The 17190-nt window shown below is 46.0% G+C and overlaps 1 protein-coding gene across 1 annotated transcript; it reads right to left on the bottom strand.

The window, feature by feature from the left end:
- Positions 1-11474: 11474 nt before the first annotated feature.
- On the bottom strand, positions 11475-12452 carry LOC128047046 (olfactory receptor 10AC1-like). The gene has a single exon (XM_052639239.1). It carries the CDS (start codon positions 12450-12452, stop codon positions 11475-11477), a length of 978 nt encoding a protein of 325 aa, XP_052495199.1.
- Positions 12453-17190: the final 4738 nt, after the last annotated feature.

Consider the following 17190-nt stretch of genomic DNA (forward strand, 5'->3'; position numbering starts at 1 on the left):
ATTTAATTTAGGTCATACTTGAATGGTCTAGCGGTTTTCCCTACTTTCTTCAATTTGAGTCTGAATTTGGTAATAAGGAGTTCATGATCTGAGCCACAGTCAGCTCCCAGTCTTGTTTTTGTTGACTGTATAGAGCTTCTCCATCTTTGGCTGCAAAGAATATAATCAATCTGATTTCGGTGTTGACCATCTGGTGATGTCCATGTGTAGAGTCTTCTCTTTTGTTGTTGGAAGAGGGTGTTTGCTATGACCAGTGCATTTTCTTGGCAAAACTCTATTAGTCTTTGCCCTGCTTCATTCTGTATTCCAAGGCCAAATTTGCCCGTTCCTCCAGGTGTTTCTTGACTTCCTACTTTTGCATTCCAGTCCCCTATAATGAAAAGGACATCTTTTTTGGGTGTTAGTTCTAAAAGGTCTTGTAGGTCTTCATAGAACCGTTCAACTTTAGCTTCTAAGCCAAAAAAAGCAAACAATATAATATGGCCTGTTAAGGATATCGTTCCATTAGTCATGTGTGGATGTGAGAGTTGGACCATAAAGATGGCTGAGTGCCGAAGAATTGATGCTTTTGAGCTGTGGTGTTAGAGAAGACTCTTGAGAGTCCCTTGGACTGCAGGGAGATGAAACCAGTGAATCCTAAAGGAGATCAGTCTTGAATATTCACTGGAAGGACTGATGCTAAAGCTGAAGCTCCAATACTTGTCCACCTGACAAAGAACTGACTCACTGGAAAAGTCCTTGATGCTTGGAAAGATTGAAGGCAGGAGGAGAAGGGGATGACAGAGCATGAGATTGTTGGATGGCATGAATTTGAGCAAGCTCTCGGAGTTGCTGATGGACAGGGAAGCCTGGCGTGCTGCAGTCTGTGGCGTTGCAAAGAATTGATCACAACTGAGCGACTGAACTGAACTGAGGGATGTTAGTTTCCTACAGTACAAACATTATCTTTTGACTAAAAATAATCTTTCCAGGTAAATAATTAATTAAAAGTTCAGCCTTTGTTCAGAATGGTTTCTTTCTTTTCTCAAGGCGGCTTCTGGGTATAAGAGAAAACTGCTACTATGGGACAATGTGGAATGTGGGATGAGGGTATAGGGTCCCTGTGTTTCAGGCTGGTGCTGGTGCTGGTCTTTGCAGTTGGGTCATCACTCTTATCTGTGCATACGCACATGGCTGGTTTCTGTTGAGATGTGGTCAAGCTGGACCTAGCCCATGGCATCCGCTATGGAAGTCTGTGCCCAAGGGTCTAAGGGGCAGTTTGTTGTCTTGTCTTTGTCAGGGTTCAGTGGCAATCCTTTTGTTGAGATGGCTCCATTTTAGACTTTTCTGATGTGATTTCCCCCTACCTTCAAGAACACACATCACCTCCAAGAACTGTGATTCCTCTTGGGGCCATGGCTTAGAAAGTCCACCTGGAGGCCTTTTGCTGTACCTGATCCTACCCTGGCAGGTCCTCTGGTAGAGCTTTCAGCTGCCTTCTGTACCTCTCATTTGAAATGTGCAGGAATTGGGGCATCCAGCCCATGTTCTAGGGGCCAGGAACATGCCCCAGACCTATCTGGTGCCCTCTTCCCCTGCTGTACTGTGGCCTCCCTGAACAACTATCTCCTGCGAGGTTTCCAAATGGGGATCAAGAACATATGTCTACCTTTGACCCTCCCCTCCCCCTATTACTTCTCCATCCTTTAATCTCTGTGTTCCATATGTATCCCAGCCCTGATCTAGCATGCAGCTTCTCCTTCTTGGCCTTTTCTGGAATTTCCAGTCATTCTGTTTCATTCTGTTCCATGGATGCTATTGATTAGGACTGTGGAAGCATGTAGGAAGAGGAGAGATTGAAGAAATATACCGACAATTTTGATCACAGGACCAAGCAGCTACATGACAGTCAGATTGTGATCACTAAGCATAAGATGGGCTTCCCTCATAGCTCAGTTGGTAAAGAATCCACCTGCAATGCAGGAGACCCCAGTTCGATTCCTGGGTCAGGAAGATCTGCTGGAGGAGGGATAGGCTACCCACTCCAGTATTCTTGGGCTTTCCTTGTGGCTCAGCTAGTAAAGAATCTGCCTGCAATGCAGGAGACCTGGGTTCAATCCCTGGGTTGGGAAGATCCCCTGGAGAAGGGAAGGGCTACCCATTCCAGTGTTCTGGCCTGGAGAATTCCATGGACTGTATAGTCCATGGGGTCACAAAGAGTCGGACACGACTGAGCAACTTTCAGTTTCAAGCATAAGACGTGTGGAATACTTTGCTTAAAGAGCCTGTTTGGTTCTTTTTGAGAGTCCCTTCTGAGTTCCCCTAGGTTAGTATGGGCTTGACCCTAAAGGGGGACTTGGGTATCTTCCATGTCGCAGGGAGTGAGGAGAGGATAACAGTGTTCTGTCAAATTCAGAACAACTGTGATACAGACTCGGCCAGAGCTAGGCTATTTGTGAAAAGCAGCTAAGATGAAAATTATCGTATGTCTGACATCAAATCTTAGTCTCATTTCACTAGACCTTGCTGCCTCCACCGTTCTTCTCCTTCTGAAATGAAGGGGTTTCAAGGGGAAGAATAGAGAAGTCTCTTCATGCTCTGATGTTCTGAACTTCATAGAGGTCAGCAGAAGGGGAAGTAGTATCTTCCTGAGTTGGGATCTTTTCCACATCCCAGTTAAGAAAACCAAGCCTCTCACTCAAAAGGAGCAGAGAAAAGTTCTGGCCAGATGTTTCCTGCTACTCCTAGATACAGCTGGCTTCCTGGCTGTTAGATGAGGAAGCTGAAATGCCTTTTTCTCTAGAGTCTTCTCACCTCCAGGCCTCAACATTTGCTTCAATTTTGCCCTAACAAAGTTGGCTATTTTTGATATACCGAAATGGGGATGTTTAGGGAAATTAAAGTGACTATAAAACTTTATATTTTCTATGGGAACCAGGACATCATGCTCCATGCTGTGGATTTAGCTCAAGGGTACCCCACAATGCAGATGTGAGGGGATGGAGGTGAGAAGGAATAAAGTTATTTTCTGCTTATACCTTGAGAATTCAGGATGTTTGATGAGCCAGTTCCTGTTAGTTCCCTTGAGATCCGGTGGTCTAGAGCCTGGGAGTTCCATCCTGGCTGTGACCTTTGCCTAAGACTTTCAAATATTTTAAAAGTCTCAAACGGACTCAAGGTAGCAGAGGTGGTTTTATCAACTTAGCAGATCATGACCATAGCTGGAGGCAGCAAAGCCTGGTGGCTAAGAGCATAAGTGCCTAAACCTAAATGCCAGCATCAGAATCTTGACTCTCTACCTTGTATACTGATGACATTGGGCACGTTAAAGCCTCTTCTGCCTCAGTTTATTCAAATGTAAAGTGTTGAGAATGATAATATCTGTCTCATGTGGCTCTTTTGAGGATTAAATGGAGAATACATGTAAAGCCATCAACACAGGGTCTTATTCTATGGTGAATCCTCAACCAATGTTAGGTATTTTTATGTTTAAAATACTTTCAACACTTTATAAAAAGATGCTAGCCAAACCAGTGCTATAAATAGAAAACTGCTTCTTCCCCTTCACACATTTACTTCTATCCCGTTGAGCCCTGTAAACTCAAAATTTTCTTGTTTTCTCTTTTGGAAGATACAAGCTGTTCCCACAGTTTTCTGCATCAGATACAGAATGTTTCATGCCACTTTGGGATTTTGTGAGATGTTTTGGAAGTACGTTTTTAGAAACGTCACTGGTTGGAACTGATGCGCATGCTTTGGTATATGTGTAGAGAACTTCCAAGCTTCTGTTCTGCGGAGCTGGAGAGGGCAGTTGGGACTGAGCCAAAGGAGAGGACAGATTCCAGCCCAAGAAGCCTTCTTCTGAACAAGTGATGTGGGCACAGGGATACTGAAGCCTGAAGGGAGTTCAAGAGGAAAGTGAGTGCAGGGGCCGGGAAGGATTATTCAAGAGTAGATATGGGTGCAGAAGCTATTCACAGAGGCGACCAGCCCTTCCCATCCTGCCTCTGTTCAGGCTGATGGAGAACTTCCTGCCAATGTCCTGAAGAAAGGGTGAGCAGGTGAGGAGTGCTGTCCTGAGAAACTGCCTTACATACTTCCTCCCTGCTTTCTCCAAGCCCAGTGGAAAAAAGTTTAAAGAAATTCCTTCGGCTCCCAGAAGAAAGACGACTCTCCAGCTCCGATTTGGCTAGAAGGGCATTGTCTTCTCCTTATCCTGAAAAGAGAAAAAAAGAACTTACATTTATATCATGCTTAATTACTTTCAAGCAATGTCACAGACACAGTCTCATCTGAGGAAGGATAAAACTGAGGCTGTTAGGCTACACAAAGTGTGCCCATTATCAAGAATTTCCTAAGTCTCACTCAAAGGGTTGTATTAGGTTGGTTCTTTTAAGAGTTCTAGTGGGAGAAGTACTGTAACCATGGTGATTATTATCACCATATCAGACATATATTTAAAAGCCTCCTCTACTAGTTTTTATAGCATTAACATCAGTGGAATGACTTTAAAGGTCTATTTTCAAGCACCTGTTAAGCGAGCTTTAGTTTAGATGTGGGCAACTGCCTCATACATAGGGAAGTTTCATTAAAGACTTAATAAACATCTTCCATGCTCACTTCACCTTTTTTTTCTTCTCTGCATGACTGTATTCTAGATCCCTCCCTCTATCCTCTTCTAACCAGCTTGTCCCTTTACCTACCCCAGGAGGGGAAGTAGTCATTCGTCTAACCACCACTCCAGTTGGAATTTGCCATTTCAAGAAAAGGACCTTGCAATCAAAGTAATCAGAATTTTCCCATCATAAAGATGTTTATACGCTCGAGTTCAAGCCATGGGAGATTCAGCAGTAAGTAATGTATGAGCTCTCTGAGGAAGTAGATAAATATGGAATCTGGAACCCAAGCAGAAGGATTATAATTATTCCACACATACAGTCTCAGTTATCACTTGTAGAGTTTGTGTTTGTATTAATCATGTCTTAAATTTTTCATGCTTTATGATGTTTTGATATCTTGGGGGCCTTGCTGGTGGGGGTAGGCTGCCCCTCTCAAGAGCTGGCTAATTCCCAGACATTGCAAAGCACCTTCCTTTAGTGTGCTTTTCATATGCAAACCAGCCAATCCAGGGCCCACATCCAGTCACCTTTATTTAATTCTTAGACACCAAGCCACCATGCTCTATCATCTCAGAACCAGGTCAACTAGACTGGACAACTGGAGACTCATCCTATGACTCAGAGCTGCCAGAATTACTCAAATTATCCAAGCCTAAGTTTCCTCCAGCTTTCCTACACCGCCTTATCTGTCCATTCCTCAGAAACCACACTAGTGGCTGAGGGTCATGCTCTCTCCCTCTCCTTCTACCTCCTAACTGACCAGTTAGGACTGGTCCTAACTCCCTCTCCTTCTGCTTCCTAACTGACCTGTGCTTTCCCATGGCTGCCTGCATGGTGGGGCCCACCCCCTTCCTTTGCTGTAGTTAATAAACTCTTCTTTCAAAGGCAGTTGTCTCTGTATCTGTCCCCTTACATACTGGAGTAAAACAAATCCCAGGGACAGATCTTAAAAAGGTGTTGACAATTTCAGCATTAAAAATGAAAGCCAATGTTTCTTCCTACTCCAGCAAGTGATTAGACACGATTTGAGTTGGTTTCTTCGGGACTGACTGGAGCCCGGCAGTCCCTGCATGATCTCTGGCTATATAGCATTTCTGAAAGTGGCCTGTGTAATTTGGCTGCCAGGCCTTTGCACATGTTTTGCTGAGGTTTGTGCAGGTGAGCTTGGTGCCCTCTGGGCTGGATTAGACATCTCTAAAGTTATCTCTGGCTCCAGTATCATATTATTCTAGAAATGGGAGTATCATTTAGCACTTGTTGATCCCTCTATCCTTGAAATTCTCTTTCCTTGGTTTCCATGACCTCATACTCTCTTGGATTTTTGTCTACTTTTTTGACTGCTCTTTTTAAAAAAACTCTGTGCATTCCTTTTCCTTTGCCTACCCTTTATTTTGAAAGTATTTATTGAGTAAACAGTACATATATGTGTTTAAGGAAAGTATTCAAAAAAAGTAAAAATCTACTCCACTTCTGCCGCTCAGTTGCCCAGACTCTTCATTTGATTATAATTTGTGTGTGTGTTGTGTGTGTGTGTGTGTGTGTGTAAAACTATAGGACATATATAAGCACACACATATGTTCATACATACATAATATTCTTTTGTGAATATCATGAGTGCTTTTGTATGTATATACTATCATTCCACAATACTTATTTATTCACTTATTTCTTAAACAAGTTACTGCTGTTTACTAATGAGCAACTACTACATGCCAGACACTGTTTAGGCACAGGGAAGACCATGTGAGTAAAGCAGAAAATTTTAATAGAGTTTATAATTCTGTTGGGAGGAACAGGCAATTTAAGAGAAAGTCAGATAATTTTCAGTAATGACAGATGATTAGAATTTAAAGCATGCTCATGTATGACCTTATATTGTGTGACCGGGGAGGGCCTCTAGAAGGAGCTAATATTTGAGCCAAGATAGCATCTGAATGGGAGAAGGCGATGGCACCCCACTCCAGTACTCTTGCCTGGAAAATCCCATGGACGGAGGAGCCTAGTGGGCCGCAGTCCATGGGGTCGCTAAGAGTCGGACACGACTGAGCGACTTCACTTTCACTTTTCACTTTCATGCATTGGAGAAGGAAATGGCAACCCACTCCAGTGTTCTTGCCTGGAGAATCCCAGGGACGGGGGAGCCTCATGGGCTGCCGTCTATGGGGTCGCACAGAGTCAGACATGACTGAAGCGACTTCACAGCAGCAGCAGCAGCATCTGAATGATGAAGAATAGGATTTCAGGAGTGAAAATAACATGGAAAAGGCCAGAATCAAAGATGCACCAGAATTAAAGATGACTCCTTAGTACATACTGTCATGCACCTTGCTTTTTCACTTAATAGCATTTATGAGAGATGGCTCCAGATCTCTCACAGATAAAACTGCTTCATTCTCTTCAGCAGTTGCATAGGACTCCCTTATAGGGCTAAACCACAATTTATTTAATCAGTCACATACTGCTATTTAAATAATCTTTAATCTTGCTGATGCAAGTAATGCTGAGATGAATATTTTTGTATGTACATATTTGCCCACAAGGTAAATACATTAGCAAAGTCAAATTCTTGAAGTAGAGTTATTGGAACAAATGATATGTCTTTTAATTCTAAATTTTTTTAATTAATGTACCCAATTGGCCTCCATAGAAACTGAACATAGAAATATATTCTACCACCAACAACATATGGGGAAGACTGTTGTACCCTCCAAACTCTGTGTTCACATTTTTGAGGAGGAAATGCTCTAAGTAACATTTGCTAATTTTGTGTTGCATTTCTCTTGAGTGGGGTTGAAACTCTTTTCCTGTGTTTAAAAGACATTTGCCTTTCCTGTTCTGTGATCTGTCTTTTCATACTCTCTGCCCATTTTTCATACTCTCTGCCCATTTTTCATACTCTTTGCCCATACGTAAAAAGACTTACGTATTAAGTCTTTCTCAACTGGCAAAAGTTCCTTATGAACCTGTTTCCTACATTAGATATGACCTTCCCAGTTTGTCTTCTTTTCATTTGGTTTAGGGCAGTGTCCCAGGAGTAAAGTTTTGGCTTTATTAATGGAGTTAATAGATTACGCATTTGTTCATTCAGTCATCCATCCTTCATTGCTGGTCTTCCTGAGCCCTATCTTGGAACTGCTCAGTTGTCCCTCTGCTCCCTCTCTGTAGGCCATGTCCACCATGCCGATCGCCACTGGCGTGTTAATGATTTCTATATATGTTTCTCCTGACTCATACTCACTGCCAACTATACATCCCCACAGCCCAAGTCAGCATAGTCAATACTGAACTCATTATTTTAGCTTTGTCCTGCATTCATACTGATTCCTCTTTCTATGGACTCTATCTCAGCAAACCCAATTTTTCATTTTTTACAGATCCAATGAAAGGGATCCATTATCAATGAATCCCTTTTCTATTTTATCCCTAAGCACTCAATCTGCAAAGTTCTATTATAGCTACCTTCTAAACAGTTCTTCAATCTGTCCATTTCTCTCCATTTCCATTACCACTTACCCAAAGTGGGTCAACATCATCTCTAACCTGTGTTTCTACACTAGCTGGCTAATAAATAAACTTTCTGTCATGTCCTTCTCCAATTCATTCTTTACATAGTAGTCAGAGTGCTCAGACCGGATCATATCACTCCCCTGCTTAAAAATTTTCAATTCCTTCTCTTGTTTTCTTCTTCTCCTCTTCTTCCTACTTTTCTCTCCTTTCCCTCCTCCTTTTTCTCCCTTTTATTTAGGGTAAAATCCAAACTCTTTAATATGGCATACAGAGCTTATATGATCTGGCCCGCATTTGTGCCTTTAGCATAATCTCTTAATACAAACAACACACTGCACTCCACTCCCCATCACCATCAATAAGAATCAGTCCTCTTGACAAGTCCCTGGAATTAATCATGGTCTCTTACATTGGGAATATTTGCTCCTATTGTTCCCTTTGCCTGGACTCTCCTTCCTTAGCTATCTTTGTCTGGCTCTAGCTATCTCACTTGCCCTTAGATCTCACACATTACTAAGTGAAGAGGAACTAAAGAGCCTCTTGATGAAGGTGAAAGGAGAGTGAAAAAGTTGGCTTAACACTCAACATCCAGAAAACTAAGATCATGGCATCTGGTTCCATCACTTCATGGCAAATAGATGGGGAAACAGTGGAAACAGTGGCTGACTTTATTTTGGGGGGCTCAAAAATCACTGCAGATGGTGACTGCAGCCATGAAATTAAAAGACACTTACTCCTTGGAAGGAAAGTTATGACCAACATAGACAGCATATTAAAAAGCAGAGACATTACTTTGTCAACAAAGGTCCATCTAGTCAAGGCTATGGTTTTTCCTGTGGTCATGTATGGATGTGAGAGTTGGACTATAAAGAAAGCTGAGTGCCGAAGAATGGATGCTTTTGAACTGTGGAGCTGGAGAAGACTCTTGAGAGTCTCTTGGACTGTAAGGAGATCCAACCAGTCCACCCTAAAGGAGATCAGTCCTGGGTGTTCATTGGAAGGACTGATGTTGAAGCTGAAACTCCAGTACTTTGGCCACCTGATGTAAAGAGCTGACTCATTTGAAAAGACCCTGATGCTGGGAAAGATTGAGGGGAGGAGGAGAAGGGGATGACAGAGGATGAGATGGTTGGATGGCATCACCGACTCAATGAACATGAGTTTGGGTAAACTCTAGGAGTTGGTGATGGACAGGGAGGCCTGGTGTGCTGCAGTTCATGGGGTCGTGAAGAGTTGGACACACTGAACGAAACTGAACTGAACCTTCTGATAACTCCTACCGCCCCAAGTCCAGGCAAAACACTTCCAACAGGATCTTGTCATACCACAGTACTCGTTGCATGGTAACACAATGCCTATTTGTTTGCCTGAATCCCCTAGCGAATTTCCAACTCCACATGAGCCCCACCTTCATTCCTCTAATAATTTGGATTGCAGTGCCAGGTCTATGCTGCTGCTGCTGCTAAGTCGCTTCAGTCGTGTCTGACTCTGTGCGACCCCATAGACGGTAGCCAACCAGGCTCCCCTGTCCCTGGGATTCTCCAGGCATGAACACTGGAGTGGGATGCCATTTCCTTCTCCGTTGTGTGAAAGTGAAGTTGCTCAGTTGTGTCTGACTCTTAGTGACCCCACGGACTGCAGCCCACCAGGCTCCGCCGTCCATAGGATTTTCCAGGCAAGAGTACTGGAGTGGGGTGCCATTGCCTTCTCCATGGCATTTTAATCAGAGTTGAATCCTTAACTCTCTAGTCCTTGGCATGGAACCATCATTCGAAAAACATTTATTTGCTGCACATACGGATGGAGGAATAAATTCTTGAGTTTCCCTAATGTAGCCTAAGTTTTGTGCCAGTGTGTTCCCTTTACTATACTAGGATATACTGATGTAGTAACATTGTATAGAAATAGTCACCTCAAGGGAATACATTTACTGTAGTCAATTTTACAAGGCAATGTGGATTAGTAATTCTTCCTCTGAACGTCCCCTCACTTTATCTTTGACAGTAATATTTCCACCAAGCTACTGGATGAAAGCACCTCCATGCCCTCCTTCTGTTGTACCACATGGGTAGAGTTCCCTGCCGCTTCACTCCATACCTTTCAGGAGACAGCTTTCAGGCATTTATCCTAGGGATAGATGGATCAGAGGAGCCCCTCTGATTCACTGAAGGGCTCCAATATTATTTGCCCTAAATAATAATTTTTATATGTAAGAGTAACACCCACTGAAAATTATTATGAGAAATTTGGAAAATATATAATCAAGAAAATATAAATCACCTATAATCTCATCAGCTAGAGAGCAATGATCACTTCCTGCTCTCGCTGGCTCTCTGCAATTTCAAATTCATCCCTCCTCGTGGCTCTCTCCCCTGAACTCTAGATTAGAGCATTTGCCTCCTTGGTTACTGTCTCCACTGGCTTGTCCTGGCCGCCCTTTGACTCCACATGTTCTAAGTGGAAATCCCCATCATCCCCCACTTCTCCCTTGCACCTAATGCTGTGTCCTTTTCAGCAAATTGTCCCACCGTCCACCTTGTGACCGTTAGAAATGATCCTTAGCGCCTCCTTCCTCCTCACCCTCACATCTAACCAAGGTGCTGTAGTTTCCTCTACCTGCATATCGTTTGGGTCTTTCCTTGTCCCTTAGTCACAGTGTCACGACTCTGATCCAGACTCCATCACCTCTCTCCTGGAATATGGTAGCAGCTTCCACGGGTCTCCATGTCTCCAATCCAGTCTCCACGCTGCGGCCAGAGTGGCCACACCTGGAGGAGCAAACTATTACATTTTTCCATGAACTCAAACCCTTCAGCTTTTTGCAAGGTCCTTCCCCCAAATGCCCCCACCCCTGTTTAACCGTTTCTATCTGGAGCAGTCTTCACTCTCCTCTTCATCGGGCTGACCTCTTCCCATTGTCCAGTTCTCCACCGAGCCATCTTTGTTCCCCAGGAAGCTTCGCCTGACTCTGCTGTCCCCAGGAAAGGTCTGGCCTGAGCCCACTCCACCCATCTCCTGTTTACTCCTCACGTCCTCCACTCTCTCTGTGAGCTCTCTGGGGCATGCATTGTGGCTTCTTTATCACCCCAAGCCCACGGTCTTGCCCTGGCCCAGCACGTGGGAAGAACTCGACAGGTATACTCCTGGAGCCGCTAAGTGGGGGTCTAGGGTTCTCTTCTACATGGGAGCGGGGGAGGATGGAGCCACTGCTGGGAGGGTCTTAGGCGGACACGCTTCCAGATTCTCTCTTCTTGAATGTGGTTCTTGAGTTCCCTGCGGGCACTCCACAACGCAGACACGTGTTGATGGAGGAAACTTGACCGAGCAGAGCTGCCCATTCTGGCCTGGCCCCTGCCTGCGATCAGGGCTCACACAGACAGACCCTCCTGACCCGGGGCCTGGCGGGGTCGCCAGCGCCCCAGCACCTGGTGGATGGCCGCTGCGATCTCGTGGTTGCGCAGGCTGTAGATGAGCGGGTAGAGCAGCGGCGTCACGTGGGTGTAGACCAGCGCCAGCACGCGGTCCCGCTGCGGGGAGTAGCTGGCCTTGGGCCGCGCGTACATGAAGGTGGCACAGCCGTAGTGCAGGAAAGTGACGGTCAGGTGCGAGGCGCAGGTGGAGACGGCCTTGAGGCGGCCCCGCGAGGAGCGCAGGCGGCGCAGGGCGCTGGCGATGGCGCCGTAGGAGGCCAGGATGAGCAGCGAGGGCAGCAGCAGCAGCAGCAGGCAGGCGCCAAGCAGAGGCAGCTCCTCGGCATAGCTCCGCGTGCAGGCCAGGTGCAGCAGCGCGGTGATGTCGCAGAAGAAGTGCACCAGCAGGCGGGAGCCGCAGAAGGGCAGGTGGAAGACGGCCACCGTGAGCCCCACGGACACCACCAGGCCCCCGAGGCAGCAGGCCAGGGCCAGCCGCGCGCACAGCCCCGGGGTCACCACCGCCGCGTAGCGGAGCGGGTGGCAGATGGCCACATAGCGGTCATAAGCCATAGTGGCCAGCAGGAAGCACTCCGCCCCGCCCAGGGCCACGAACATCTGCATCTGCACGGCGCAGCCCAGGAAGGAGATGGGGCTGCCTCGGCCCAGGCTCGGCGAGGCCAGGTCGGCCAGAGTGCGGGGCACCACCACCAGCGTGTAACCGAGCTCGATGGCTGACAGCTGGCACAGGAAGAGGTGCATGGGCGGCCGGCTGGTCGCTGAGGCCACCGCCAGCAAGATGAGCAGGTTCCCGCTCAGGGTGGCCAGGTGCAGGGCCAGCAGCAGCAGGAAGAGCGCTGGCCTCAGGTGAGGGAACTCAGCGAAGCCCTGCAGGAGAAAGCCCCGGGGCAGGGTGGCATTGCTGGGGCTGGCCATGCACCCACCTGTCCAGGTCCAGAGGCACCTGTGGGAAAGCAGAAGGGGGAGTTTGTGGGCTCCACTCCTCTGGCCCTGCTGGTGAAGAAAGGGCTGGATGGAATTAAGAGGGTAGGAGCCAGTAGAGGTGTGGAGAGGGGGCGGGTTGGTGTGTTTCTTTCCAACTCCCTCCCCATGTGGTTATTGGCGCAGTCCTGTTGGACTCTTTGTGACTCCATGGGCTTGTAGCCCCCAGGCTTCTCTGTCCTTGGGGGTTCTCCAGGCAAGAATACAGGAGTGGGTTGCCATGCCCTCCTCCAGGGGATCTTTCCAACCCAGGGATTGAACCCAGGTCACCTGCATTGCGGGTGGATTCTTTACCCTCTGAGCCACCGAGAACATCTTATTGTCTTGTTCTGAAAATTGGTCCAGTTTTTCCTGCCTTCTGGACTAGAATTCTTACAATTCCTTTCTCAACATGCTGTTTGTAAAGAAACCTTGATTTGAGACCCTTTCTTTACTTTGCATCCCACTTGACCTCCACCTAGGAAGAACACCCTTTCTTCAGACTCCACTTGCTTTGTGGGTCTTGTATAGCCACCAGTATTAGTCGACCTCAGCCTCAGCTGGCTGCCCAGAGGCAGGCACTGTGGGAAAGAGTTCTATAGGTTCTGCTTCTATTTCCTCCTTCCTGCCCTGTGCTGCTAGTTCTGAGTTGCTTTCCTTGTACCGCAGAATTACAAAAACATAGAGCTTCCCTAGTGGCTCAGAAGGTAAAGAATCTGCCTGCAATGCAGGAGCCCTGGGTTGGATCCTTGGGTCAGGAAGATGCACTGGAGAAGGGAATGGCAACCCACTCCAGTATTCTTGCCTGGAAAATTCCATGGAGAGAGGAGCCTGGCAGGCTGCAGTCCGTGGGGTCACAGAGTTGGACACGACTGAGCGACTTCGCTTTAATGCAGATGAAGACCTTAGTCATCATCTCATTCAACCTCATAATTTTAAAGAGAAAAAAAAAATCTGGGGAGGGACAGGATAAAGGGCTTAACTGTTGACAGATAATTAGAATCAGAATCTGCATTCCTCAGATTGAATCCAGAACTTCCCATGACCCTATATGAGGATGTGAAACGTCCCTGGCATTAGTCAGTCAATCCATACTGATTCAGCTTTAAATAGAGACCCGAGTCTGTGCCTGGCGTTAAGGTGGACACAGACAGCAGCCGATGGTTAGCGGAAAGCCCTGACTGGGCCCATCTGGAACAATACATCCTAACAGTCTTATTAGTACTGCGTCAGCAGGACAAAAAGCCATGTACATCTGTTCTAACTTGCCCTTCGGAGGTAGCAGTACATTCCAGATCTGCTGTCAGAACAGAGCCTCTGAGTATTATCCGGTGACTCATTACAGGCAACAGTGGGGAGCATTGATAGCGTGTATGTTGGCTGCAATTGTTGTAAACCTCCAGAGTCAGGGACCATCAAGTGGTAAGAAATTCAGAGCCGTGCCAACTAGAGGAGGACGTCTGATTTTTCCAATAGTCATTAATGATATCTCTTTTTAAATTAATTTAAATTATAAGCTCAGCTATTATTTCCTCTCAGTGCCCTTGAGTCACTGTTTCTAATCGGTGTTGGAAGTGGAATTTGTTGGTATACTACAGAGTGCAGCAGCAATAAAACTGGGGCACTGGCAACAGGTAAACTGAATACAAGAACGGGAAGGAATGCCAAGAGCTCGCTCTTTGCTATTGATGCTCCTTAAGAGAGTTCTGGGGATTTACATCTCTCAGTGTCAGCCTGTGCTCTTTTTTGTCATCTGAGGGGAATGCCTTGAAACAGATGTTTGCATTGTTGCATTGATGGGGGAGGAATAGGGTGGGGTTGTGGGTGGGTCTGAGGGACGTGGAATCACTTCCTATCATTCCCTGCCTCGCCCCGCTGTGTTCAGTCATTTGAACAAATTTAACAAACCTGTGTTGAGTTGGCAGCCTCGTCCCCACCAGGTGTTGTAGCTGTGGGTGTGACCAAGAGACAGAAGCCTAGTGTCCTGGAGGTTCAGGCAGGACGAAGCTGTTGCAGGGACCAGCTCTCTTCACTCTGCCTCTGCTGACCCCCTCCGTCTTTTACTTCTTCCTCTTCATCTCCTTCGAGAAGCACGGGGTGGAGGGCAGAGAGACACAAACAGTCCATTTCTTTCCCCCTCACGTGCATGCTTCACAGAAATGGAGATGTTGTGAAAGGCTGGGTTGTGGCTCCAATAACCCTAAGCTCAAGGCGTGTCATGTTTACAAACATGGAAAGCAAGCCGGACAGCTCAGTTCAATCTAAAGGAGACTGGGGAGTGTTTCTACTTTGTCTAGAGTTTTTGGGAGGATTTCTCACAATCTCTAGGAATGTATGTTAGGAGAGTCTTTTCCCTGGGAGGGAGAAGGAGAACACACACTCTCACAAGTGCAGTAGTTTGTTCAAAACCAGGCTCCCACCTAATAGGAGGTGCTACAGAGGGAAAAGAAAGCCTCACCGTCCTCCTTCAGGGCCAGAAGGGCCATATTCTCACTCTTCAACAACCACAGCTGAGAGAGTGTCAGGCAAATGCATGTACGGACTCCATACATTTAACCCACTTAATCCTAGCAACAATCTGATGAGGGAGGTGAGCTTTTATTGTGCTTATCTAACAGGTAAATTGAGGACTTCCCTGGTGGCTCAGAGGATAAAGTGTCTGCCTGCAATGCAGGAGACCCGGGTTTGATCCCTGGGTTGGGAAGATCCCCTGGAGAAGGAAATGGCAACCCACTCCAGTATTCTTGCCTGGAGAATCCCACGGGATCGCAAAGAGTCGGACATGACTGAGCGACCTCACACTCACACACACACAAATTGAGGACTAAAGGAATTAAATGTCATGAAGCTAGTTAGCAATAAAGCCAGATTTTCTCTCCAGCAATCTAGTCCATGCTAGTCCATGGCTTTATCCCCTATAACTGTCTTCCCTCTGTATCAGTCTCCTGAAAATTCTTCTCGCATAAGACACACTCTGTTCCTCTACCCACATCTCCCACCCAGCCTTGCCCAGGAATTACCTGCACCCTCCAAGACCTTTCTGTCCTCAAATTTCCCTCTGCTGACATTTCTCTTGAGGATGTGGATGTAAGCAGACATACAAATGATCTAAGACAGCAGATTTAAAAAGAATTTCCACTTAGCCTTGACGTTCTTCATTCCTATTGTTACCGTCCTGGCAGACCTGCTTTCCTGATTGTATAAGGCTCTGTGGAGCACTCACAGATTAATAGCTGCCTGGTGGCTCAGAACATCTGGATGTGGTTGGGCTGGGGACATAGATCTGGGATTTGATTTTCCACTATGTAGAATAAATAAAATCATCTGTAATAATGATGTTTTTAGCTGGTCATTTTAATAGCCAGATGAAGCACTTCGAAGGAGAGGTTGTGGGGAGATTTGAAAGGCAAGCAGGTCAGGCCCCTCTTGAAGATTCCATAAAATATGATACTGAACTAACTTGAAAGTCAGATGGTCCAGATCTTCATGTTACAGCAAGGGATGCTGCAGAGAGGTCATATAGCCAGCCTGGGGCCTCGCCACTATCTGTTGGCAGCAGAGCTGGACTCAGAACTCCTGTTCGATGGTTCTGTTTGCTGCCAGAGTTGTCTTCCCGAGTAGACCTGAGTCCATGGATCTAGTGTTATTGTTTACAAAAACACCAGGGGAGAGGTCACAGAAAAATCAGATCATTGTCCCATAAGAAATTAAATTTAGAATTGTCAATATGCCTGAATTTCCATTATTTGACTTAATAACCTGTCATGAGCACCTGGCTTATGAATTTACACAAATTGTTCTGAAATCTATTTTCATCCAGCGCATCTTTTTATGAAAAATACACGCTGTGCATTCAAAGGGCTTCCCAGGTGGCGCTAGTGATAAAGAATCTGCCTGCAATGCAGGAGACACAAGAGAGGCGGGTTCCACCCCTGGTCAGGAAGATCCCCTGGAAAAGGAAATGGCAATCCATTCCAGTATTCTTGCCTGGAAAATTCCATGGACAGAGAAGCCTGGCCGGAAATATTATTTTTTCTTTTCCTTAATCCTCAGTGAAGTAGAAAGTCTAAATTTTTGCTTTGGTATTTGATGCTCGATTCAGGTTGTGGACGAGTTAATTAACATTCTGAAACCTTGCCTCCTTATGTTGAATGGGGACAGCAAAGGAGGGACACGTGAGGATTCTGTGAGATAACATGTAAAAGCTAGCACAAAACCCACACATAGTACACGCACAACAAGACTGAAAGCATTCTCATCTCTGTCCTTCATGCCTTGACAAGCTTAGATCACATTTCCTCTGAATATTCATCTTTCCATCACGAAAATCTCCTCACCCTTTGATTGTCTGGGATCCATGAAACAAAGGTGTGCATAGTATTCTGGATTTAGGGAAGAATGGTTTTCTCACGGGAAGAAAAGCAGAGATAGTCATAATAGATAAGTCTCTGTCTATCTTCATCATCATTTTTCTTTCCCCCACCTCTCTCTCTTTCCACTTTTTTTTCTCTTTGGTTTCCCATCATCTTTCTAAGCCTGTACAGATTTTGGAAGAAGACATCTGTGAATTCAAATCCTGGCTCAGTCACTTACTGGCCACATTACCTGCGGTTGAGGTACTCAGTTTCCCTGATTCTCCATCTCTGTACATCTCAACGGAGGTAACGGTGTCTAATTCCTAGGCATCCTACAA

The sequence above is a fragment of the Budorcas taxicolor genome, chromosome 4 (genome assembly GCF_023091745.1).
Source record: "Budorcas taxicolor isolate Tak-1 chromosome 4, Takin1.1, whole genome shotgun sequence".
Taxonomy (NCBI): Eukaryota; Metazoa; Chordata; class Mammalia; order Artiodactyla; family Bovidae; genus Budorcas; species Budorcas taxicolor.

Excerpts from the sequence above, each read along its gene's own strand:
- LOC128047046 (XM_052639239.1), bottom strand. The coding sequence starts at position 12,452 with ATGGCCAGCCCCAGCAATGCCACCCTGCCCCGGGGCTTTCTCCTGCAG.